The sequence below is a fragment of the Triplophysa rosa genome, linkage group LG12 (genome assembly GCF_024868665.1).
Source record: "Triplophysa rosa linkage group LG12, Trosa_1v2, whole genome shotgun sequence".
NCBI classification, from domain to species: domain Eukaryota; kingdom Metazoa; phylum Chordata; class Actinopteri; order Cypriniformes; family Nemacheilidae; genus Triplophysa; species Triplophysa rosa.
Genome location: NC_079901.1, coordinates 15,084,341 through 15,110,904, shown reverse-complemented (window position 1 = coordinate 15,110,904; position 26,564 = coordinate 15,084,341). Strand labels below are relative to the sequence as shown.

The 26,564-nt window shown below is 39.3% G+C and overlaps 1 protein-coding gene across 1 annotated transcript; it reads left to right on the top strand.

The window, feature by feature from the left end:
* The first annotated feature begins 12,422 nt into the window (after positions 1 to 12,422).
* Positions 12,423 to 26,322, top strand: rgma (repulsive guidance molecule BMP co-receptor a). Its single transcript, XM_057348425.1, has 4 exons — positions 12,423 to 12,945; positions 14,734 to 14,849; positions 20,804 to 21,321; positions 22,990 to 26,322. Exons 1-4 carry the CDS (start codon positions 12,932 to 12,934, stop codon positions 23,689 to 23,691), a joined length of 1,350 nt encoding a protein of 449 aa, XP_057204408.1. The 5' UTR covers positions 12,423 to 12,931; the 3' UTR covers positions 23,692 to 26,322.
* Positions 26,323 to 26,564: the final 242 nt, after the last annotated feature.

The following is a 26,564-nucleotide window of genomic DNA, read 5'->3' as shown; positions in this document are numbered from 1 at the left end:
TTAACTGCTTGATTAATTTATCCTTATAAAGACTGCTGAACAACTCCAAACTAAACCCATTTAAAATATATATCCAATTTATTGGATCAAAACAATAATTGACAATATATTTAGCAGAATCCAATATGTTAATCATTTAAATCTATTTGTACTGCCCTGATTAAGCTATTTTACTTAACAGTTATTTATTATATATATATAATAACATAATTTTGTGATATTTCTCGCTTTTTACCCCTTTAGTTTCATATCCCTGCTGTCCTTCTGAAACCTTGTATCTCCATATTTCGATTTCATAAATCATTATTATTAGTTTGTGTTTGTTACTGGGTTTTACAAATAACTAAATTTAATCATTTAAAAAGTACTTTTCATTTCATTTCATGAAAAGTAGGACAAAAACAGGAATTTGGACATCTGAAGTTTCGGAAGGACAGTGACTGTCATGGCTCTGCTTCCTTAGTCATGTTTTTCTTGGTCCTGTAGCAGAGCCATGACAAAGTCTTTGGTTATGTGTGGAGAGAAACATATTATTGTCCATTTGACAATAGTGTACGTTCTCTCCAGTGTCTTGTCATTGACCCCATTCCTCTCGTTTCCTCGTTATCCTTCCCTGAGTGTTTCATTACCCACACCTGCCCCATGTCGTTATCCCTCGTTTGTCTTACCCTATATAATACCCTCATGTTTCATTGTCCTGTGTTCGGTCATTGTATGTGTTTGCTATGTGCCGTGTGTTTCCAGTACGTTGTGTTATTCGTGTCATGTCCAGCTTTTTCGCCTGTTCCTGTTTCCCGCTGTTTTGTCCATTGTAGTAAGTGTTAGTTTAGTTAATCCTTGTCTAAGTTTTTGTGAGTCCAGTGTTTAGTCAGGTTACGTCCCTGTTACTTGTTTGATTTTCTTATTGTATTGAGTTTTTCCCCATCGTGGGTTTTTGTTTTGTGTTTTATATATATTAAAGTCTTGTGTTAACCCCTTCACTGCCTGCCTGCATTTGGGTTCTTCCACATCACCAGTCGTGACAGTGACGATATTATAAACTATTATAAAGGGTAATATAAACTTTAAATTGTAAATGGTTTGTTTATTTCATGGAAAATGTATAATTTTATTGCCCTTCAGCAGTTACGTGAGAAATTATATTTTTCCCACAAAACCAACTAATAAGCTGGCAATAAACATCATATCATTTAAGCTAATAATATAACTAGCTATTATTTCATGACTTATTAATACTTTTTTTTAAACCAATACATCATGAAGCAGTCCTGAAATGTTTTGATGCTGCAGTGTTTTAGTGCCATATAGGCTTTCAAAGCAGAGAAGTTTGTAGTTTTATAGTCTTGTTAACTTACATGTAAACACTGTATGTTTATTACTTAGTTGATGCAATTCTTCTGAGGTGGGACTACTTCTTTCGGTGGATGAACATTTTTGTGACATGGACATAAATTTTGTGGGTGGAGTTTACATAACTTCCTTGAAAACAATGTTTTATAGGTGTATACATCATCCCTTCAACCTACCATCTGAAAGTAACCAGATTTACTCCCTTAACAGATTTACAGGTTATGATATGAGTTGACAGATTTGATGTAACATTGTATAGACAGGGGTGGTAACCAATTGTATCACATTTATAATGTGAAGTGCAATGGGTAGATTTTCAAAATCACTTGCCTGATATACTTCTGTTATTACTGTATTTAATCTAAATGCATTTCCCTGAATTATATAAACTGAAGAAAGACTATAAAAGATTGTTTGGCAATTGACTGCATGCCACAGATGTGGTATATAGTTGCAGTTAGGTATGCATTTAGAAAAGATTTGACTCTGTTGAGATCAAATAGAGTAGAGCTGAGTCTAATTGATTTCTAAACTCTCTCAACAGGGAGATTCTGATTCAATTACAGCTCTAATCCATATCAAGCACTATGTCGAAACAGCGGTGTATTAAGCATACGTTTTGCTGGTGCGAGCGGAATTAACATTTCTCATCAAAGTATGGGCAAAGTATTCTGTTTATGTTTTTTGTTTGCCTATAATTAAAAGTGATTTTATCCAAATTGTTATGAAGAGAACTAGTACAATTGCTTTGAAATGATATCCGCTATTCCACATATAAATTTACAGCATTAAACACCTGAGCCACTGTAGAGCCTCTTAAAGTGTTGGTTCTTATTTAGAACCTGCGTACTTCATCTGAGGGCTCAGAGAAATCTGAGGTCTCATACATCATTTTTGTCTATTGCAGCTCTCAGGGCAGCTGCCAACTTCTGTCTGCCAGACACTGAAACTGTGAAGAATCATGAAGGGTCGATAATTGGCCCGCAGCTGTAGTCATTTTCACTGTGGACCTCTGGCCTGTGACTGGACATTACAAAAGGAAAAAAGGACTTAGCCCTACAGCTGTGCATACAAGACCACTCCACAGGACCCTCTTCCAATCTAACAACACACCCATTAGAAACAGGGGAAAACTGACATGAACCTGACATGAATCACCACCTAGTTGCTTGTTGATTCTTATCTCTGTACGCCACATGTTGTTTATGATGATCTCTGGCTTTAATAGCACAGTTGTGTGTGTGATTTATTTTTGTTTTTTAATACAGTTAAATGTGTTCTGACGGATGTGTTACTACTTTGTACTTTCCAGTAGATAGATATTTTGTAATGATTAAAATAACATTGTAAAAATTTATTTGCAAAATTTTAACATCCTACAGGTACACACTGATATAGGCTACAGATATGGAAAAATTACATTCTTATAGATTGGTTTCTCTTATTATTTATACTAATGTCTTTATAAAGGAAAGTAAAATGTAAGTCCTTTGTATAAAACAATGCTTTGCCATTAATGGTTACTATGGCAACAAAGATGACAGTAGCCATTGTGTTGAGGTCTCATGTTGAACACTACTTTTCACCATGAGCACAGTCTTTGAGACTCTACTACAAGAATCATTACAACAACAGAAGGAAATATAGCTCTACACAAGTAATTTGCTAGCTAGTTTCCAAAAAAAAGATTAAAATGTAGTGTTGTCATATGGGTAGTTGACAAATAAGCCGCACGTGTCCTGTGGTGTGACATAGCAAAAATTTACAAGGAAGATAAATCTCTCTTATGCTGTTTTAAATGATGACTATACATAATAATATGAAATAATATACTGTTAATAATTTGTTTTCTAAATTTTTGCTGTCACACCGTAGGACACATGGTACGGTTTATTTGTCAACTACCCATATCTGTCACGGCGGTGCGTGGTGAAGAACCCAAATGCAGGCAGGCGGTGAAGGGGTTAACACAAGATTTTAATAATAAACAAAAGACAAAACAAAAACCCACGATGGGGTGTAAACAAGAACAGGATAATAATAAGTAAAAGGGACGTAAACTAACTAAACACTAAACTAAACAACACTAGACATAGACTAAACTATACACTTACTACAACAGAATAAACCAGCAACAATAGACTCTGGCAACACAGGGACCATCAGGACACTAAACGCAGCACCTACAGCACATACAATGACCCACACAGGACAATGAAACATGAGGGTATTATATAGGGAAGACAGACAAAGGATAACGACACGGGGCAGGTGTGGATAATTAAACACTCAGGGAAAGATAACGAGGAAACGAGATGGCGGGAACAGAGACGAGACACTGGAGAGAAAGTATATTATTGTCAAAAGGACAATAATATGTTTCTCTCCACACATAACCAAAGGCTTTGTCATGACTCTGCTACAGGACCAAGAAAAACATGACTAAATGAAGCAGAGCCATGACAATATCTGCCAATGGCCAGAAAACTAGTAAATTATCCATGTACATGTATACTACTGGTTATTTTGCACTTCATGTTTATCTATTATCTATATTATTTATCTTTAGTCAATTTTATGGTTTTGTCTTTCTATTGGGCTTTTTATCGGGGCATTTGTGACAACACAGGTCAATGTCACTTAAAGACAAATCAGTCTTTTTCTTCCTGGAAACTCCACAAAACCATAAAAAAAAAATATAGGCCTATCGGTTATGTCACGTGTAGAACGTAGGAAATGCACGATCAAAGAGCGGTAGCTCCAGAACAGGTTTTTAATAATAAATCCAAGTGACCAGAATCACACGGCACCAGAAACACAGTAAGCAAAACAATAGCGGACAATGAACGAAAGGGACAGACAGGCTTAAATACACGGAACATAATCAGGTAAACAGAATCAGGTGAAGGACTAATTAACTAATAAGGACATCAGAAACAGAAGACAAAAACAAAACAGAATATAACCGTGACAGGTTAATGCAAAGAATATTTACATATGCTGCAACACGTCCTTTTGTATCTCCATGTTTTGTGATTTTTTGGCATAAATCCATATTATTAGTCACCCTTTATGTTGGTCAATGGGTTTTGCAAATATCTACTGTTTTTTCATTTCCTGAATTTTTTTCAAAACAGCCAATTTGGACATACAAGGTTTCAGAAGGACATCAAGCAACAATATGAAGGTTTATTCTTTAAAGCCGCAGTGTGGGATTTTAGCGGCCACTAGCGATGAGTTTGAGAATTGCAACCAATCTCTCAGTCCTCCGCTCACCCCTCCTTTTCGAAGCATGACGGTGGCCGCCACAGTACAAAAAGATTTTTTCTACACTTACAAGGAGGAAACATTACTTCTCTCGGAGGTTATGCCCATTTGTATCTCAAGCTATGAAACAATAGGTTTATTTACATTGCTAAAGTTGGATTAGTTTACCAGTCCAGCAGAAAGTCATCTGTCCCTACTTCATCTGGCAGAATTAAGTTTGCGCTTCTTTGCCGACAGAGATTCACACTCTGCCAGCTCTTGTGCACAATACGCATGGTCCTCCATTTGATCAAAACTTCTGACAAAGAACGATCTATACGCTTCAAATAAGCCAGATGTCTACTACTAGTAAGTTATTCCTTTCCTTCCTCCTACTACTACTTCTTCTTTAGAGTTCTTTATAAACCTCTGAAGACATAGTTTTGTATATTATATTGCATTTCTGTCAATATATCCTCCAAAAAAATCCCACACTGGACCTTTAAATTGTAAATATTTTGTATGTCATTGATTTGAAAGTCTTGCACATTACATATGGCTTCTTTATGGAGGGTCAGACTATGATTCTTAAGATTACATTGCAGTTCTTTCAAAGTAACCACCTGCCCAAATCCTTGTTTTGCATGATAATAACTCGGTAGTTAAGCAATTACAAATCATTACATTATGGCTCTGATGGATTTTGCCTAATGAAAAGATCTCTGTCTGAAAGGCTTATTTCCTTAATTACATTGTATAATCTGGTAGAAAATGGAATACAGCGAAAGCAACTTAAGTCTGGAACAGGACTTTTGTGATACACGTTTTTGAACCCTTTTGGAACTGCCTATGTAGTTTAAGAGCCTACTTTTGTTATGCACCTTACACCCAACTTGCTGACGTGGAAGTTATATTCATTTTGATCATCTCTATTTTGCCTTTGGGATAATTTTAATTGCAGACCGTACTTGCCTCTAAGTGCAAAGCAGGAATTAAAAGCATGTACAGCTCTTGGTGGACTGATATATCTGTTTGAGAAACATCTAAGCGTACCAGCTTTCAAGCTGGACGATGTTTACATAATAAGACGCCCCATTCCCCTGTCTGCTTATATGCTCTGCTAAGGATTCACATCAATGCTGTCGGAGTCTGATAAAGTGAATGTAATGATGCCTCCTAGGTCTCCCCATAAGAGGTTTTTGCAATGCAGACAGTGTTAGACAAACCCTCAATCGCACAGATAGATCACAATTTTAAGTCTTGTGCTATTCTTTGTGTTGTGGGTAGCGCCATGCGAATGGCTCTTGTCTTCCTTTATATCAGTCATCTGTTTCTTTTTCATTTGCTCTCAAGGCCAAACATTTAATTTTGTGTTTCATCAAGGAGGAAATTGCACGCCTGCGAGAAGAAGCCAAGGTGATGTAAGTGCACTGAGACACAGCGCACCACTGAATCCTTTCCTCTTTAATTCAGCGAACGTTCCTGATGCATAATGCATGTCTAGGCAGTCATCAGTGGGGTCTCGGCACAGCGGGTCTATGTATTGTGTGTTTGCATGTGTGCGTAATATACTGGAGGGTTTGGGAAAAGCAAATAACAATTTCTGGTCATTTGGTCTGTGAATCATTAAAGCAGATTTAAATGCTGGGATGTGAATTAGGATCTTTATTTTCTCTTATTTGATGCACTCAGGCATTACATAAAGTATAGCATGTTCACAAAGTACTGCATATAAGTGATGTAGCTATACATGAAAGTAGAGAAAGTTTAATGTTTCACTTTACAATGAGGTTGTATCTGTTAACATTAGTAAATGCATTAACTAACATAAACAATACACAAAGTTTTTTCAGTATTTGGTACATTTGCGCATTTGGCAGACGCTTTTATCCAAAGCGACTTACATTGCATTGTACGTTACATTTACATACCCATGACCTTGGCCACTGAGCCACAGGAAAGCACAATGGTAATCTTTGTTCATGTTAGTTTATGCCAATACAATTGTTGATGTTAGTTCATTGTGCATTAACTAATGGTAACGGTCACGATTCTCGGGTGAGGTGAGAGACAGAGGACCCAAGTGCAGACAGGGACGTAAGGGGTTAAATAAGACTTTAATAATATAAACATACAAAACAAACACCCACGGGGGGTAACATAACACAACATGGAAACAGGAACAAGGACTAACTAGACTGGACTAATACTAACTTGACATTAAACTACAATAAACTAGACTAACTAAAAGACAGTAACTCACCCACATGACACAAACCACGACACAACAATGGACCAGCACAGGACAAGGAAACATGAGGACTATATAAAGGGGATGAAATCAAGAAGGAACAGGTGTGGGAAATGAACTAATTAACAAGCAATAACGAGACGAAAGGGCGGGAACAGAGACGCCACACCGGAGAGAGGGAGTATATGGAAGGCCAAAACTGTCTCTCTCCACATAAAACAAGAGGTTCTGTCATGGCTCTGCCACAAGATCAAGAAAAGCAAGACAAGATGGGGCAGAACCATGACAGAAGCCCCTCCTTAAGGAGCAGCATCCTGATGCTCCTCAAGGAAAAAACAGGACCAGACAGACTGTGACAAAACAAACCATAACCATACATAACCAAAAACATGATACATAGAAAAAAACTCAAACAAGACATGGCGCCGGCTGGATGGCCGGCTGGACAACACATGATGCCGGCTGGATGGCCGGCTGGACAACACATGGCGCCGGCTGGAAGGCCGGCTGGACAACACATGGCGCCGGCTGGAAGGCCGGCTGGACAACACATGGTGCCGGCTGGATGGCCGGCCGGACAGTACATGGCGCCGGCTGGATGGCCGACTGGGAGACCGGCGATCACCGGCTGGGCAGGCCTGGATGTCGACGAGACAGGAAGTCAGTGGCTGGGCAGCGCTCTCTGGCAGCTGGGCAGCGTTCTCCGATGGCTGGGCAGCGTTCTCTGGCAGCTGGGAAGCAAACAAGGACAGGAACAACACAAACACATAGGGTGTCGACTTCGACATGCCTGGGTACCAGCTGGGATGCCGGCAGGGATCTGTGGCGGGAACAGGACACCAGCGGTCTCGACCCAGAAGGGGAACCCGACGACCTCAACCCTGGAAGGGAGCCCGGTGGTCTCAATCCTGGATGGGGTTCCGGCAGTCTCGACCCTGGAAGGGAGTCCGGCAATCCCGACTCTGGACGGGAGCCCGACGGCCTCTACCCTCGAAGGGAGTCCGGCGGCTTCAACCCTGGAAGGGAGCCCGGCGGCATCAACGCCTCCCACTGAGATCCCTCAGTCTGCTGGGTCCAGAAGTGGCTGGTTCATTCTGTCACGATTCTCTGTGAGGTGAGGTGAGAGAGAGGACCCAAGTGCAGACAGGGACGTAAGGGGTTAAACAAGACTTTAATAATATAAACATACAAAACAAACACCCACGGGGGGTAACATAACAAAACATGGAAACAGGAACAAGGACTACCTAGACTGGACTGGACTAATACTAACACTTGACATTAAACTACAGTAAACTAGACTAACTAAAAGACAGTAACTCACCCACATGACACAAACCACGACACAACAATGGACCAGCACAGGACAATGAAACATGAGGACTATATAAAGGGGACGAAATCAAGAAGGAACAGGTGCGCGACATGAACTAGTTAACAAGCAATAACGAGACGAAAGGGCGGGAACAGAGACGCCACACCGGAGAGAGAGAGTATATGGAAGGCCAAAACTGTCTCTCTCCACATAAAACAAGAGGTTATGTCATGGCTCTGCCACAAGATCAAGAAAAGCGAGACAAGATGGGGCAGAACCATGACAGGTAACAGTTTGATTGAACAACATTTGATTTTCAAAATGTATTAGTAAATGCTAAAATTAACATGAACTAAAATTAATAAATGATTTAGTATTGTTCATTGTTAGTTCATGTTTTGAAGTTTTGAAATCACTTAAAAAATATATTTGCTTTAAATGTTGCTGGACAATTTGGTGTCAATATAGTTAACAAATGTAGAATTCCCATTGCTGTGTATACGGATAGAGAAATAGGCTTGTGGTGCAGATGGCGTAAATGCACCATCCACCAGTAGGGAATAAGGGACATGCTAAACAGCCAAATCTTGATTCCTCCATCAGCTTTAGTTACACTCAACCCCCTCTTTTATTTTCCCTTAGGGACCCTCCTCTAAAGACAACTTGATGGAGCTGCCAGTTTCACACTGATTTTTCCCCAGAGTTCACCTATTACCATTAAACTTTACCAAGCGTCCTTCAATTGATCACATTTCCACTCAAATAGATTTTCCAATACTCACAGACAACTATGACACAAAAATGTTCACCGAGTATGCATAATTAATAGCTTTCTATTTCATTCGAATATGTAAAACAATCAGATCATTAATGATCATTTGTGCTAATGAAATAATTGAAACCCTGTATTTTTAGATATGGTCATACCTAAGCAATTATAATCACTTGCCGCCCATTCTAGAGGATTAGGTTAATGCATTATGCATGAAGTCTAAAGGAGAGGGATTATCCAGATGTGCTTTGGGAAAAAGAGATAAATTAAGGTAGTTATTTCACTTGGCACAGCAATCACAGATAGGGGGTTCCTAGCAGGCAGTTCTAACATATTTGTTTGGAGTTTGTCTACGACATGCTTTGCTTAATTTCTTATTAGTTATTGCTGAATCACTGAAGTACCTCATACGCTGGAAATGGCAACAGGGTCAGTCGGGGATTCTAGTCAATCTCTGAAGTTGTCGAGTCAATTTGCCTGAAGTGAAAGTCATTTTGAACTTTCAGACTCTCATTCTGCCACAGCAATTGTTTTGCAGATGAGAACAGAAGAGGGGAATTTTGTGTCATTGTGAACGCTGTCTGTAGAATCCTAAAAGAGCTTGTGCTCTGTGCCTGTGTACAAAATGGGGTTTCATGAATTCCTTAAAAATGGCCATCACCTTTTGCTTAAAAGCAATTTGTTTGGTCGAGGTCATGTCAGGATGAGTATTCTTTGCTATTGTAAGTCAGATGATTAGAAGGGTGATGAATGTGACAAATCTGTTTGCTTAACAGTGCTGTACAGCAAATAACTAATAGGAATGTACAAACGGGGCTGACTGAGAATGTAAACGAACCTGATTCCATCAGTTCTGTCATCTTCAGAATTTATAATTAGGAATGAGATTCCACTGATGTAATAAAACGTGTTTATGAGGTCGCCTGCTGTGTTGGTCATCACGAACAGTCCTGTCTGGAAATATTGTGAGTCCCTTATCATAAAAACTGTTCGAGCCAAGAAAATCACTTTCATTTTGGATGATTTTTAATATGTATCTAAACAACCAAAATGACTCTGACATTTTTAAACAAAGGACCTTTCTATTTATATTTATTATATGCAGACAGAGGTTGAACCTAATTAACCTTAAAGGGACAGTTCACCCAGAAATGAAAATTCTGTCTTCATGTACTCACCCTCAAATTGTTCCAAATCTGTATAAATTTATTTGTGCTGATGCATCAAATGCATCAGTTTGGGCTCACTGTGGAATAAATATATAGTATGTTTGGTTAAACATCTAATGTGCCTAAGACTTTTGCAAAGACATAACAGCAGGCAGAAAAACTAAGACTATACAACAGCCTTAAAGTGATAAAAACTGTCAACATTTACTCACCCTCGAGTTGTTCCAAATTTGTATACATGTATTTGTTCTGATGAACACAGAGAAAGATATTTGGAAGAATGCTTGTAACCAAACAGTTCTTGGCCACCATTGACTATAGGCCATGGACTACCATGACCAACATTTAATTTTTTTGGGTGAAGTGTCCCTTTAAATTGCTTTGTTATCTGCATATGTTTCTCAACTTTGAAAAGAAAAGAGAACAGCCGAATGGGACCCAAAGCATTTCACAAAGCATTTTTCCAGGCGCATGTCACTTGCAGTTTCAGGCAAGGTGCCCCTGTAAGCAAATGAGCATTAGAAACTATACACAAACTCCATTATTGCTGCGTTGAGCTGTGAAGATAACATGGCGACAACCCTGTTAAATTCTCGAAAATGCTGTTTGAATAGCTAGTGTGGACATTCACTAGTCCACATATACGCTGATAAACCCTCTAACCAAGGGTCAAAATGCCTGTCCAGCCATTATTTTAACTTATCTCCCTAATTACACTTAACACAATAGAAATTAGATTAAACCGTCCTTTGATCGTGTTTTTGGTATTCTTGTATGCGTTCCTTCAAAATGTGACCATGCTTTAGAGCGTCCGTAAAAGCAAACAAATCATTAAAATAAACGTTGTCTAGATTCAAGCGCTGTGCCCAATCTTTTTCCTTTTACGAGACAAAGTGGAAAATGAATGGTTTTCAGCTAGATCAGGATCACGTGGTCATTTTCCATAATTATGGGCTGAAAAGCTTCACTCTCTGGCAAGTCTCATCCTCACCTCAGATTCTGTTATAGTGGCCAGAGCTTTAAAATATGCCTAGAACTGACAGAGCGCCTATAATGAGTTACATAAAACATAATGAGATTGGCCCCGACAGGATTCAGTCAAGAAGCAAATGAAAGGAAGTCAACAGAGAGCAAAAAGGAGGGGTCTTATTGATTTTTCTTTTTTTTGCTGTGGTAATAACTATAACTGATTGTATCTGTTTTCATGTCTGAATGAGTGACCACAGAAACATATTGAAATGTCTGAGTCTTTGTGTTGGACCGAAATGTAATAAATTGCTTTCCCCCCTCATTCAGAGCATGTGTGACACCCTGATGTCAGACTCCTATTGCATTTCTATTTTCACTTACTGTGTTTTCTCTGCCAATTGCATATATGGCACTAAATGTAAAAGTTACAATGTCTGCCGAACATAGGTGTCAATTGAGCTTTTCTGTTTGCCCTTGCACCCCCCTTTTCTTGTCCTCCACCAGCTGTGTTTGAGGTGAATGTCCAGCATCCGGCTATTCTAAAGCCATTCCCTTCACACCAGGGTGGAAGCCTCTCCCTTGGAAACTAGCAGATCAATGTAAAAGCGATACCCATCCAGCAACTGTCATTGTAATGGGGACAATGTCAAATCACTGAAAATAAAATAGAATCATGTAACAAATAAAGCCTAAATTTTTAGTGTCGTTAAGTAAATATTATTGACTCCCATAGTATTTATTTTCCTTACTATGGTAGTAAATGGGGTGTTGTTGAGTAAATACTATTGAGTCCCTTAGTATTTATTGTCCTTATAATAAATGGGGGGGAGATCTGGTCTGTTACTGACACTCTTTCAAATATCTTCCTTTGTGTTTAGCAGAACAAAGAAATATATACTGGTTTGGAACAATCTGAGGGTGAGTAAATGATAACAGAATTTTCATTTTTGGGTGAACTATAATTTTAGATTAGATTAGATTAGATTGGGTACCAGCACATGACTCAGAGAAACCAGTCTTGTTTTTAGCACTTAAGTTTCTTTCTGGATCGATGCCATTTACATTTAGATTGTCTAATTACCTTTTTTTGTATCCTGAGTGGTTTTAGTGTTTAGATATTTGAATGACAGTGTTTGTGTTGCACATGTTATGCATATTTTTAAACGCAATAATAACAAAAAAAAAACCATGTAGGCCTAGAAGAATATGGTCCTCTTAAAATAAGAATAATGATAAATATTATGTATATTGTTGACATCAACGTGTTGAAAAAGATAAACCTGAATTCAGTGGTGGGGAGTTTTGCGACCGCAGCGGCGTCACGCAGCGCTGATCATTGTGTCTCACACTTTCAAACTAGTCATTTCACAACACTGAGGCGAGGAAACGAGCCAGCGCTATCAACAGTGCTACCCCGAGGGCTCTTCCTACTGAAGTCCCGAGAGCTAGAGAAGGAATTTGGGAATACCGCAGCAAAATGAAGAGCACTATTGATGCGAAAAGAGCTTCACGAGGTTTCCTTTTGAATCGTTAATGTCTCGCTAAACTGGTTGACGGATTCTACCCTCATTCGCCGATCGTCGGGACACGGATGAAAATAACATCAGACTAGATCAGCAATCCTTAGAGAAAAGACTATCTATCTCGCTATTAAAATTACCGGGGAGTGTTATAAACACAAGAGGGAGCAACATGCAGGGGCGACAGCAGAGTTTCACCTCTGTTTTAACAACGATGTATAGATTTAAATAGGATTTTGGATTACTGATACAAGCACGCGCTTCAGTTCGGATCCTACCCACTGTAAGCTTCATCCCGGTTCTGCAAAGAAACTCAACCCGAAAGTGTTGAAGAGCTCCATGCATTCGAAAAGGTTGGTATGTTTTAAAAACATATGTAACAAAACAACGTAACTTTCGTTCTTTTAAAATGCATTACTCTTGAACATTGTTACACACATGTTTTTTTTATTGGAACACCCCGTTTTGCAGCTATTTGTTCATTGTCAGTCACTGGTGGAAATTATATAGGCAGCATTGAACTTTATAAATGCATCGCGCTGCAGGTTTTTTTTTACTGTTGTTGATAGTGAGAGTTTGTTAGTTAATCAGCATTATATTACAAGCAGTCCAATGGTTTGTCTAATCTAAAAGGATAGCCTACATTGTGGTAATTTCAGTATAGTAATTCACAGCAAATGACTTATAAAATGAAACAGGGAATGGGGTTTTATATGTCATAAATATTACCATCACTATATAGGCTAATTTGCTGTATTGTGGTCATTTGCTGTAGCCCCAAATTTTAATATTTTATATTGTCTGATTATTATTTTTTCTTCTCTCGCCTTAGCAGAAACTAAATACGTTGCATTTTAACTATAAGTGATAAAATAATTGTTTTCCCCAAAACGTTAAGCACGAGTATGTAAATCTGGAGATATCATTCATTCTCCACCACTGTGCAAGCGCCATCTGTTGGATTGCAACAGCTGACCCCCAAACAAACCACACAGAACAGTCACTTTCCCTCCACTTCATAGAGTAGACCCTTCAATTAGTGACTTGGCTTGTAAAGATTCCAGAGTTTTAAAAGGAATTTTAGGATCTTGTTTTTTCTATTTTAACTCGAGTTATACGTCATCTTTTTGGTGAACAGTATCTTTATAGCACTCCAGTTTTATATTTACATAAATAAGAGTAGTTCCATGAAAACTGTTTGTGCTGCAGTAATGTGTTTTGGACATATATTTTGCATGCTATTGTGATGCAGTGGATTAGGCCATAATAGAGATCTGTCTGATTCTTGTAACACACTGTTAAAACTGAGTGTAGAAAGTTGTTAAATAGAGATTGGCTTTATTTTGACGAATATGTATGATGCTCAGAAAGTGCATTTAACATGGTCGTGCATTATGATGTTGTTTAGACATGAATGGTGTAGGATATCTTTCCCATTACTAATTGTAAATACCTTTAATGGCAAAGCATGTCTCCCCACACCATGCCCTCCCTAAAATCAATATAGCCTACTGTCTGTATACGTAAAGCATAAATGTCAATGTTAATTAACATTATGCAAAAAATTATTTAAAATTCACTTTTTCATTAAAATAAACATTTAATGGTTAAACAGTGTATACTACACATTTTGTATGCATTTGTTTGTTATTTGTTCACTTGACGGTTCTTTACATTTAGATGTTCATGTATACATATTTCCACTTTTTGGCCAACTAGCGTCAACTGCAGAATTGAAAATGCGTACACATTGCATGAAGGTATTATTCACATCTTTGTTTTTAGTATTAGGCTGTCTATTAAAGAGTAACAAGCGATACGTTCATTTGCACGGGTTCTCAGTTTACAAGGCGAACGGCGAAGTAGTTTTCAAAGCTCAGGCGTAATTTGAAACTAGTGAAGGGTTGGTGGCGAAACAGCGACTTCTTATTGGTGCTCTTCACAGTATAGGCTGCACCCTCTTGACTTGGCTGGAAGATCGATGGCACGTTTCTAGCGAGGCTTTGGGAATTTGTGAACACTGAGAATACCTGAGAATAAAAAACGACGGCATGATTTCGGGGTGTTGCGATACTTCAGCAACTTATAATCAAAGGGAAAGTCGCAGTGCTCTGAATCCTTCACTTTGTTGGTTTGACTAGGGAGAGGAGAGGAGCGCTGTCCCGTGCTGGATGGATGGTTATGGGGAAAGGAGCAGGACTATCGGCGCTAGAAGTCTGCGAGTTCCTTGTGGTGTTTCTCTGTCTGTTTCCAACAGGTAAGAAAAATGCATGTCATAACAAATAAACAAATCTAATGTATCGGAGTCTGGATGTGTAAAACGAAGACGTGTTTATATGTCTCTGCATTTGTCGAGTTGTTAATGTAGCTTAATGGCTACAACGTAACAAAAACAGCGCACACTCGGAGCAGTTAAACGTGTTGTAATAAGGCGAACAATTACATACTTTGTTACGTGGTTGCAAATTAAACGCAGTTGGGTGTACCTGGGTGTTTTGTTTAGTCATTGCCCAATTATGTTTTGAGAAAACGTATCATAGAACTTGTCAGTGTACATTGCTTGTTAAATATAGGTGATTTGTTGAATGATGTTATTGTTTGCAGCATTTCAATTAGTTTCACAAACTGAAAAGATATAAAAAAAAATGCAAAGAAGACATTTTGTTCTGTTTATGCGCCGTTATTTTACACTCAACGTTGTGTTAGGGAAGTTGTTTAAAATGTGATGTAATGTTATACTATGGGGTTCGGTTCGGGTTTGCATTAATACAGTGTTTCCCACAGCACTGTTGTGTTTGGGGGAGGGGAAGCGAACCCGCGTTAATGGCGCTTTCTCGACATCTAACATGCCTTCACTGTTCTTTCGTTGTATTTGTGAGGGCCACATTTACGGAAAAATCCCCACAAACACGGGCTTCGAAACACAGACTGGCAAAGAGCGACGTTACCATTAAAACAAGATTCATAATGCGCTAAAAAAATCTTAGTCGAATTATAAAAATACAACGTTGTTGAAAAGTCAAAGGCGTTTGTGTTTTAAATGTGGTCTAGATTTGTGTGTGTGATGATTAATTCATGTGTATCTCAGCATAATGGAATTTATATGGAAATGGTGTTGGGTTCTGTTGAGGTTCTTCTGGTCAGTTGTATGCAGTGTTCAGTTTGATTTCACACTCTGTGTCTCAGTCCCTTTCAAGTTATTTAATGGTCAACAAAGGACAATCGTGCAAGGGCTAGTTGTAGACATCTTAAATTAGCTAATTGTCTCTTATCAGATGGATGATAAATGCCTTTTGTTGCTGGTAGGTGGAAGATGTGTTAGCATTTGGAAACAAAAAGCTTGAGTTGTGAAGAAAATCAAACAAGTGTACTGTAGGCTTTTAAAGTTTTGTGTTGATGTTTCTTTGTAGAGTAATGCACCATGAAGGAGTTTACACAGGATATGTATTTTTAGTTAGCGTATCCTCAGATTCACTGAATGTCATTGTTTTATTAAACACAAAAGATCATCTTTAAATACAAAACACATGATTTAAAAGCCTCCAGCCTTCAAATCTTGTAATCCGAGGAAGGGGGAATGTGCGTTTGCCTTTGATTATGGCCTTTTGCTCTGGACAGGTGGCTATCTCATATCCAGTTTGACCTGTGGAATGGTGAGATCTACCATGTGTTCCACCCATTGGTCCTGGAGCCAGTTTCTCTCCAGAGATCCTATTTCTTTCTAAGGCAGTCCTCAGCCCCCTTCTCTCCTGCCCTGCATGGCTGATGAAACTCTACCTAATCCCTTTACACAGGGCTAATTTATGACTCTGCTGGTTTCTTCTCAATGGAAAATTGCATTGTCTTCATTCAGGCTCTACACCCCTCCCACGTGCACACAGACAGCTACCCCCTTCTGTTAAAGCCTTAAGTAATTTTTTTCAGATGTGCATTTGCCCTCGCTTCTTGAGGTCACTGACACCCACAGACCTTTACCAAAAAGCACCCCCGCGATCTTCTTAGCAATGCAAAGAGACAGCTCAAGGTGTGAATGTGTGTGGATTTGATATGAGATGATTAGCACTTCTTTATAATAGACTTTTGTCAATGCGAACTTGTCACGCTTATTTCCCGTTTGTTTTAGTGCTGTTAATCTGAGTTGCACCTCAGACAATGTGTGAAATTACTATATATTAATCTGAGATCTGGAAATCAGTCAAGAGGTTTTCAATATAGCATACAGTCAGTTTGCCAGTATAAAGTGATGTCATTCATGGTGAGGTAATGAAGTTAGATAAGCCTGTCAAGGGTTTATTACTTTGTAATGATGCCTATTTAGATGCGTAGTGCTTTAGGTTTTGTATCTCAATAGCTGTTAAATGTCGGGCCTTTACTGTTCTATAGGCATAATCAGAATATTCCATTAACATTTTGAATGTTTTGCATAAAACCAACTAGGGCTGTAGCTATCAAGTATTCTTCTAATTATTCCATCGATTAATCGAGTATTCGGATTATAAGTACTTTTTCTTTATTAAAGAGCAATACTAAATATACAAGAGAAAATAAGACAGGTTTCTTAAAATGAACATCTAATTTGTTTCCTTTTTAGAAAAATATTTTTTTTTATTACTGAAATTGCACACATTAATGTCTGCGTAATACAAATATATAAATAAGAAACTAAAAATAAATAAAAATAGAAAGAATAATTTCAAAGGTAAACAACTAACTTCATCTTATACATGATGCATTTACTTTACCTTAATTAGTTTTAATTTTTCAAAGTTCTGGTTTTTAGTTTTACTATTAAATAGTAATACATTTGTCCACATAAAACTACTGTAGTTAACCGGACTTTTATTTTGGCAGGTAGTCGGAAGACGCTTATTTTTTAGTGTGTGTTTGATAGCTTCACTTCACATAGCTTCACTCGGTAACTGAACTGTTCTGAAATAAACTGTCAGAGCAACTCTGAGTGGAGATGCAAACACACTTCACACAAACAAGCCGCACTGTACAGCCCTGTTAGCCGCGCAAGTGTTTAAACAGCCACAAAGACCGCTTTCAGCCTTTGGACATAAGACGTACTGTAAACATTATGGGATGCGCGCTAGTCAGACAGGATAAACTGCTGGCTGAAGTCCTAAACGTTCGGTTTAAAGATTTAAGGAACGTACCAAGCACAATGTTCTCTCATCATTCACGCACACACGCAGTCTCGCAGTTATCAGAGCAGAGATGAAAACCTCTGCCCTCTGTATATTTTTCTGTAATTTATTGTGCAGCGTCTTCTGTGTTTACGTAACATGTCCAGAGTTTAGCGGGCTGTGCGTCAGTAATAATGGTCCGTGGGGAAACGCAGTGCTCCATGTGTACTGTAGTTAAATGGTATTAAACGAAGCTTCAAGGCAAAAAAATTGCCTCAATTATTTTTTGTATTCAAATTACTCGAGTTATTCGAAGAATTGTTCCAGCCCTCAAATATTGCTTGGCCTACTTTTTTGCATTTTATTTATTTATAGTTTAAATTTTAGGCCACATCCACACGTAGCCAGAGCTTTCCCTATCCAATCTTATTTTTTCCTTTCACGGCGTTGTCTCAAGAAATATCTGCATACACAAGAAACAGTTCAACCGACTAAAAACAACGTAGTATACCCGCCAAATCAGTATGTGGCGCTGTAATTCTGCCACACAGAGATACACTAAAAACGGAGAATAAGACTTGGAGCATGCTCATAAACTGGGGTAATGACATCGTTTAAGAAAATATACGAATCGGCTGTACACACAAAAACGCAAGGGTGGGGTTTTCAGATTTATCCACTCTGCAACCCGGTTTAAAAAAATTGCGGATCCGTGTGGGCGAAATGCCGATATGATACAAAATCGTTATGTATACAGCTAAACGCGTCTCCGTGTGGATGGCCTCTTAAAGGGCAACAGGACAACAATAGCCTTGCTTTATTGTACAGGAAGAGCACTTAGACTTGATTGAAGTTGGCAAAACACAGAGCCTTGGAATTGGTTTGGAATGTTGCTTTTTATTACCGATGGAATTAAAGCCTTGCTTTGTCCAGATGTGGAGAGAATTTGTGCGTTGTTATTAGCACCTAAAGCACAACTGGCATTTATGAACAAAACATAATAAACCGACCTTTATTTAAAGTTCAGTACTGAAATAAGTTAAATAAATGTGTATGTCTATAAATATACATATATATATAATGTGTGTGTGTGTATGAAATGTTTTCCTGTAGTGATGTTATAGCTAAGGTATGGCAGACTGTTGTGTCAAGAAAACAGAAATTTCACACTTCTGTTTCTCGAAAGTCTTTGTTTTATTTCAGCTGTTAGTTTACAGGGTTTTTCCTGGCTCAAAATGAGGCGGAGGTGGTGCCATCCTGATCTTGTACACACACGTAGGCCTACCGTACCTTTAAGGGGCTTAACCAAAATGAATTTGACATGTTAGAAGTTGATTAAAATGACAATTATTAAGTTATATAAAACATTACTTTTATTCAACAAAACAGAAATGTTTTTTTAATCAAATAAAGCTTTTTATCATTTTCAAATAACTTTTAAGTCCACTATAGCCAACTGAATTAACCAGTCTTACTAAATGACTCAAATGAGCAAAGCTCATTCACATCTTGCATTCTCTGTGGTTCACTTTAAATGATTCAATGATCTCTTATATTCGCTAGTGACTGAAAAGTTCAACAGTTTAAATGAATAGGTTCAAATGAGACATTCGTGTGCGAGTCGTTCTGAACGCAATGTTGTTCATAATGGCGAACTTCCTGTGTTAAGTATAATGCTGATTCAACGATGCAACTGCACAGCTAAAGACGTTACAATGATGTACGTCATGTTAATTTAAGAAATTTCAAGAAATTAAACGTACTTGGATGCAAAACAAACAGCCGCGAAACACAGCCAGCTCTTGTTCTGCAACTCTTTTTATAGCCTCAGTGTGCTGATAATGAAACAGCGCCTCTACTGTGGCGTAATGCCGCAACTGCAGTTACAAATGACAGTCTGTTAAATGCACGCAGCATTTCTTGTGAAGACACTAGGGCTGTGACGGTGGCAAAGTGCCATGACGCCACCGGCGGTAGTGCACGTCACTCTGACAAATATAGGTGTAATAAATATGAGAGTTGCGATAACGATTGCTAGTTGTAGCCTTTCAGTTGTGGATGGTTTTATTTGAAAGATTTTACATTAACAGAAATTATTGGCATACGTTTCCGTCGGTGCGTTCGAGCGCGGGCCTGCACGGCAAAACCCAGGTTATTCTGCGGGTTCTGCAATGGATCTTGTTGTGAAATGAACAGATACGTAAAATCAAAACTGGCTATGACCCGCTTGCTTTGTGTCGGAGCGCGCGCAGGTTTTGCCGCGGTTGCGGAGAGACATCTATTCATTTGCGCTCCTGCGCACATCTTCTGAACGCGCATTTAGTGCAGCTGTACACATTTTAATTTGGCCAATGTCAACAAGTAAGCTTCACATTAACGAGTAGGAAAAAGTAAAGTTTTTATGGCAATCTGAATAGGAAAGCCAATGTAGGTTTAAACAGTTTGTTTCAAATGGAATCGTTAAGGACAGTAAGGGTTAATATGCCACTGACTGAAGTTACTGCAACGAGCTTTTTTATTTAGTAGGCCTATTTAGCTTTCTTATATCATTTAAGTTTTCATTATTTACTGATGTTTATTTAAATGTTTTATATGCTGTAGTGTGCCATTTCACTGATGGATTTGCGCGTTAAACATTGACGGATGTTTCATCCTCATTTATTTCAGATATCATATTTCAATTTCAAGTATTTAAATAAGGTCTATATTTCTCTTCCACTCGTCATGTGGTTGCATCACGCAAATATAATAATATAAATATTATTTATATAAATAATATATATTTCTCAACCACCGCGGTTGATTTGTCTATTACCACCGCTGTGGTAAAAAACTGCCACCGTCACAGCCCCAGAAGACACCCAACATAGTTTTGGTGAGAGTCTGAGGCGGCACGACATTTGACGGAGGCGGCCGCCTCCAATTTCTCTATGCAGGAAAACCCCTGGTTTATTCATTTACAACTTTATCTCAGCTTTATCTGTTTTGTCAGCTACTCTAAGTTGATACTCATACTGATTTAGTTTACTCTAAGGTTGGTTTGCTCTTGGCAGTGTTTACTGTATCTCTCTTTTCTTTTCAGCAACTCTGCAGTGCAAGATCCTCAAGTGTAACTCCGAGTTCTGGGCCTCCACCTCCAGCTCTGGCCCAGAAGAGGAGTTTTGCATCGCTCTGCGAGCTTATAACAACTGTGTCCGTCGAACTGCCCGTACATGCCGAGGCGACCTAGCCTACCATTCAGCTCAACATGGCATAGAGGATCTAATGAGCCAACACAACTGCTCCAAAGAAGGACCTACTAGCCAACCTCATGCCCGCACACCCCCTCCCCCGGTCCAGCCACCTCCTCAAATAGACACCCATGTTCCCTCAGATGGGCCAGAGGTGTGCCACTACGAGCGGAGTCTACCACGCAATGCCGCACCGCCCAATTACACCCATTGTGGCTTTTTTGGAGACCCACATCTCCGCACATTCAATGATGACTTTCAGACCTGTAAGGTTGAGGGAGCCTGGCCACTGATTCACAATAAGTACCTGTCTGTGCAGGTTACAAACACACCGGTTGTCCCCGGGTCTTCTGCTACAGCAACTAGCAAGGTAATAACCTTTTTTGACTTTCTTGAAGTAATCTGAACAAATGTATGTGGTCACATTTTAGGAGCAACTCTTCAACCATAGTTCCATCAAAGATGGTTGGCAAAAGTTTTCAGCAAGGAACTAGTTAATAGTAAAAGTGTGGTTTTACCAGTGGGAAGAAAAGGCAGGCCCTGACTGAGTACATACTCTAGTTAACATTTGGATCGGTTCCACAGATGATGTGATAAGCGGAACAATTGATGAAAATCTGTTAAGTTTTTTTAGGGAATGCCAGAAGTAAAACAGAGGTTATAACAGCTACCAGGCTCTTTCATTTTTTTAGGCTGCCAAGACTAGTGTTACTGTATCTGTGGCAGTCCTTGCAATTGTTTTCTTGTAATTTACAAGCCTTGTTGTTTTAACTAAGTGCACAGTTCTTACAGGAAACTGCTGATATTTTCTCTGCCTTAGTTGGCCCTCGTACCTCATAAATTATCATTGTTTTGCTTTACGGTACATTGGATAAAGTGGGGAGCTGCCTTAGAATTAGCCCAAGGTAGAATCTTTTTTTCCCCTCATGTCTGATGTCCAGTTGAACTTTTTTGAGCTCCTTCTAGAGGCCCCTGTTGTAAAGCAGTGAGGGTGGGAGAAAAACACAAGAACTTTGTGCTCAGTCACATTAAAAAACAGACCAATTTTCCATCATCAGAAACCTCTAATGATTCACCATTAAGTAGATGGACCCAGAGTTTTAAAGGGATAATGATATTTTTCTTAACCTGGCTGGTTTTAAATAAATGATAGAGGTTACTCAGCTCGGACAAAAGCGAAAACGAGTCTGCAAGCAGATGGCACCTGTGCAAACAAGACGTCTCTTGTTTATTGATAGGCCCTTTGCTTTAAACAAGCTCTCGCTGTACTGTGAAGAACTAGCCTTGGGTGGGTGGCGCTAACCGGGGGCAGATGACAGCACAATTAGTGATTATAGGGTGGTTTGGTTTAACTGACTCTCCCCTCAAATCGGCCACAAATGCACACATATCATCGCCCTCCCTTCACCCAAGATCAGAGCAGCCTGGACATCCCGAGGTCACACATGTGTCAGCAGTCCATTGGCCTCCTAATGGTGGCTTGCTGGAAGAGTCAGAGGTAGGAGCAGCCTTCTCTAATTAGCCCGTGTGCAGGCTGTGCTCTCTAGCTGGCGCAAATCCACTCCCTGGAGCTGAATCTGGGGTTCACAGGCAGGCTCTGAGCAGCATGAATGGATTGTCTTTGTGTCTGCATACTGAGGCCTGCTGTAACATAGACTGGACCTGTGTTTCTCCAGAGTGCGTTTACATTGGCCCCCTGTATCTTGAGCTGCTGTTGAAATGTGACGTTACGAAAGCTGCTGGCTTGGAGGGTCTGCACTACACAATCCTTTGGTTTTATAAATACAAGGCACAGTTATGTTGCATGTAGTTGCGTGTAGTACTTCGCCACCATCTTCTTCTACATTTGTAATGGTGCATGAAAAACTTCATGTCCTTGGCTTCACTTTGTTGTCTTAACAACTGTGGCATATTTCACAACAAGTCAAAACATTGTGCACTGCAGTTGTTCTGTAGCTAGAAGTATTTACTTCCAAAATAAAACTGATATCTTGTAAATAGTTTGTTCACATTTTTCCTTTTTCTCTCTTTATCACAGCTAACAATAATTTTCAAGAACTTTCAAGAGTGTGTAGACCAGAAGATGTACCATGCGGAGACCGATGAGCTACCAGCTGCTTTTGCTGACGGTTCAAAGAATGGAGGTGACCGCCACGGGGCCAACACCCTACGTGTGGTGGAGAAGGTGCCTGGTCAACATGTGGAGATTCAGGCACGATATATTGGCACCACTATTGTAGTTCGGCAAGTTGGTCGCTACCTCACTTTTGCCGTGCGTATGCCCGAGGAGGTGGTTCATTCAGTAGAGGACCAGGACAATCAGGATCTTTACCTCTGCTTGCATGGTTGCCCTGCCAACCAGCGAATTGACTTTAGGAGCTATAGAGCACGGGCTGCAGAGAGCCACGGCTTGGGCAAGGGTCGACCTGGAAGTCCTCCACATGGCTTCACCTACCAGTCAGCCATGACCAAGTGCAAAGAGCGTCTACCTGTCGAGGATTTATACTTCCAGTCGTGTGTTTTTGATCTGCTGTCTTCTGGAGACATCAACTTCACCATGGCTGCCTACTACGCTTTTGAGGATGTTAAAATGCTCCACTCCAACAAAGACAAGTACCACATCTTTGAAAAGGATACGATATTCAACTCTGCCTCCAAACAATTACGTATTAGCTTTTTTGTCCTCTTCAGCCTTGTTACTGCATGGTTGTATACTGACTTGTGTTCCATGTGTCTTTAGTCGCTCATTGTTGAAGATAATTGTAAGAAGCTGTATGCATGTGATATGCTGCTCTCACCGTGTTGCATTCCATCAACCAGAGGCTGGGCTTCTCAGCCAGAACCTGAGCTTCTGCCGAGGGCTTTCATTCTGGTGTGTCTTGTGTCACGCTCATCTCTTGCCATCATCATGTATGTCCATTCATCAGACCCCAGAGTAGGAGCGTTCCTGCAGATCCACCGGTCTCTATGGTCATCTTGCTGATCCTATAACTGCTCCGTGATGGGGAATGCAGTGCTGAGAGGTCCCGAGACTCGGTTCAGATTAAACCCTGCTGGTTCCCACCAGGGTGACATGCCACTGACAGGAGTAAGAGGGGGATGATCCTTTGCAGAAAAAAAGTTTGGAGATGTTTTTCAGTTCACTTGATGCCAAGTGAGAGGTGAAGTATGTGTCCCGGAGCAAGGCTGGAGGACATGACAGGAGCTTTTATTAATGTCTCCTAAGGATTGAGGGCCGCCAGGAGTCCTCTCTTTGAAGAAGCTCCAGCTTTGGAAAAGCGTTAGCTTTCTAGAGAAAGCCCCCTGGCCAAGGCCATGTCAGACTATTAAATCATGTTGTCTACAGTGGAGATTAATAGGCATAACATCAGGCCTTTTGTATAGTTTGTCTGTGTGTGTGAGTAAATGAGAATGGTGGTGTGTGAGTGAGCAAATCATGTGTCATTGTGTGTGCGTGCGTGATTATGTTTGTGTCTGTGTGAAGTGTTTCATAATAGCTGTATATTGCACCCAGGGTCGTACTGTAGCTCTGGTGTGGTAGTTCATTGGTCAGTAAGATATTTTACTGCCTGCCAAGAGCTCTTCTCTACACTTTATAAAAAAAACATGTGTTCGTTATGTCAGTCAAAGTGTCAGACAATATACAACCACACTGCTTAGTTGTTAGAAGATTGAAAATATTGATTGTATTTTCTGTCAAATTGGATGTTTGAATTTAGTCCAAACTCATTTTCAGGCACATAGAGAACAATCTTTGTGTTTACAGAGTACAAGCAAAAATGCCATAGTTTCATTAAAAACAAATAATCCAAGCCATACAGTGGTATGGTCGAAGACCGAGTTGAAAAAAAAGAAATTGAAAAAGTTATGCTGTCATTTTGCAGTAAGTAACCTAACCTAACAATCAAGGAGAGCCAAGTTTCACATGCAGTTTAAGCAGTTTGAGATGAGACCCACAAGCCCTATAGGCAGATCCATCAGTCATCCTTATGGCTTCTTAAAGAGTAACGCCTAGCTTTCCATTTCAAAAGGGTGTAGACGTGGCTGTGCTGTAGGCCTCGTTTAACACGCAACTCTGTAGATCTGTGAATTTATGGCAAAGGCTTTTTGCCAAAGAACAAGTTCTGATGCCAACATTTCCCAAACAGCTGAATTTTCTCTTTCTTGCTTTCTCATGGGGCCTTTGTGGTTTACTTAAATATTTGGGCTCAAACCAGATGTCCTGATTGTGTATAATATTGGAAGGTGCTGCTAACTACATTGTGGTGCAGGGAGCTATTGAGGACATCTGCCATTCATATCTTGTGACAGTTTGAAATGGAGGGAATTCTCTCTTAAGCCATTCGCCGGCACAGGAGTATTGGCACTCAGTATTGTCCATAGCAGTAGCAGTATAGTGACAAAACATACGACACGTAGCGTCACTATTTTAGGGGTGGGACGTACCAAAAATGGCTTGTTTGTTAGATCATAAGTCTAGATCAATTCTCTAGTTAATAATGTACACTTTTCTCTTCAGGATTAGGTTGAAGCGCATGCCCAAACTTACGGGCCATGTCTAGAAAGTTTTTGGCAGATGAAGCCCAACGCACATCTTAATGAGATCATCAAAGCCCTTTTCTTCATGCGAACATTTGTCATGCTTTTCTCTTAACAGTGTTTGTTTTCTCTTAGTAAGAGGTTTTAACTATGAAATTATGGTTTAGATGCAATTATACATATAGAATTCTTTGAGGGAGAGAGAATTGCTTCATGGTAATTTATTCTTACACTGTAAAGTTTTGCAAGCCGTACTACTGCTAAGAAATATTGTGTTGATGTAGTTCATGGCTTCAAAGAAATTTGAAAGTATACAAAATGATTGTAATGATGTGTGCTTAAGCGTGTTTGTGTTGCCAGTGCTTTTTGGATTTAAATGTGTAATGTGACGTATTAAAAGTATGTGCGTGTTTTTTTATCAGAGGGTACGGTGAATTTTACCTTTAAATTTAAAGGGATATTGTGTTCACAAACACCACAATAACAACAGGATCATATTTGGTACGAGAATAAAAAGGAGTTGTCATGTCCTTAAGTAAATAATATGTAGGAAATGTGTGACTTGTGGTGTTTATGTGTTGTTTATAACAAAAGCACTTTATGTTTCGAAACTTTAACTTAGCTCTTACTTGGTTTTAACTTGATGTGGAGAAAGTTTATCAGATTTGTAACTAAATAAAAGTAATTGACAACATTTTCAAATGTATTAACGTTGAATGGGAGATGCCAGAAAGCTGTTTTTGTATGTAGGACTAAAGCGGTGCCACACACCACCTGTATATACTGTAAATTATTTATTTGAAGACAAAATAAAGTGTCATGTTAAATTGTATTTGACGTGTGTATTATTGTATTGCGTTGTGCACCATTTGTTTGCTTATATTTTACTATGGAAATGTTCTCTAGGATCGCCGTTTGTGAAATAGTCAAAGGCTTTCAATGAAAGTGCTGTACATTTGGTTAATACTGCCATCTGATGGTATTAACGGTAAACGTTTATATATTGAACCATTGAACCTATAATTTTTATTGCAGCAAAACTTCAGAAAGCAAGAAGCAAAAAGATGATTTACG

What these genes read in the sequence shown, in the direction of transcription:
- rgma (XM_057348425.1), top strand. An exon ending in TCTCTGTCTGTTTCCAACAG is followed by an intron (nt 14,850 to 20,803) that starts GTAAGAAAAATG and finishes TTTTCTTTTCAG; the next exon opens with CAACTCTGCAGTGCAAGATC. An exon ending in CTGCTACAGCAACTAGCAAG is followed by an intron (nt 21,322 to 22,989) that starts GTAATAACCTTT and finishes TCTTTATCACAG; the next exon opens with CTAACAATAATTTTCAAGAA.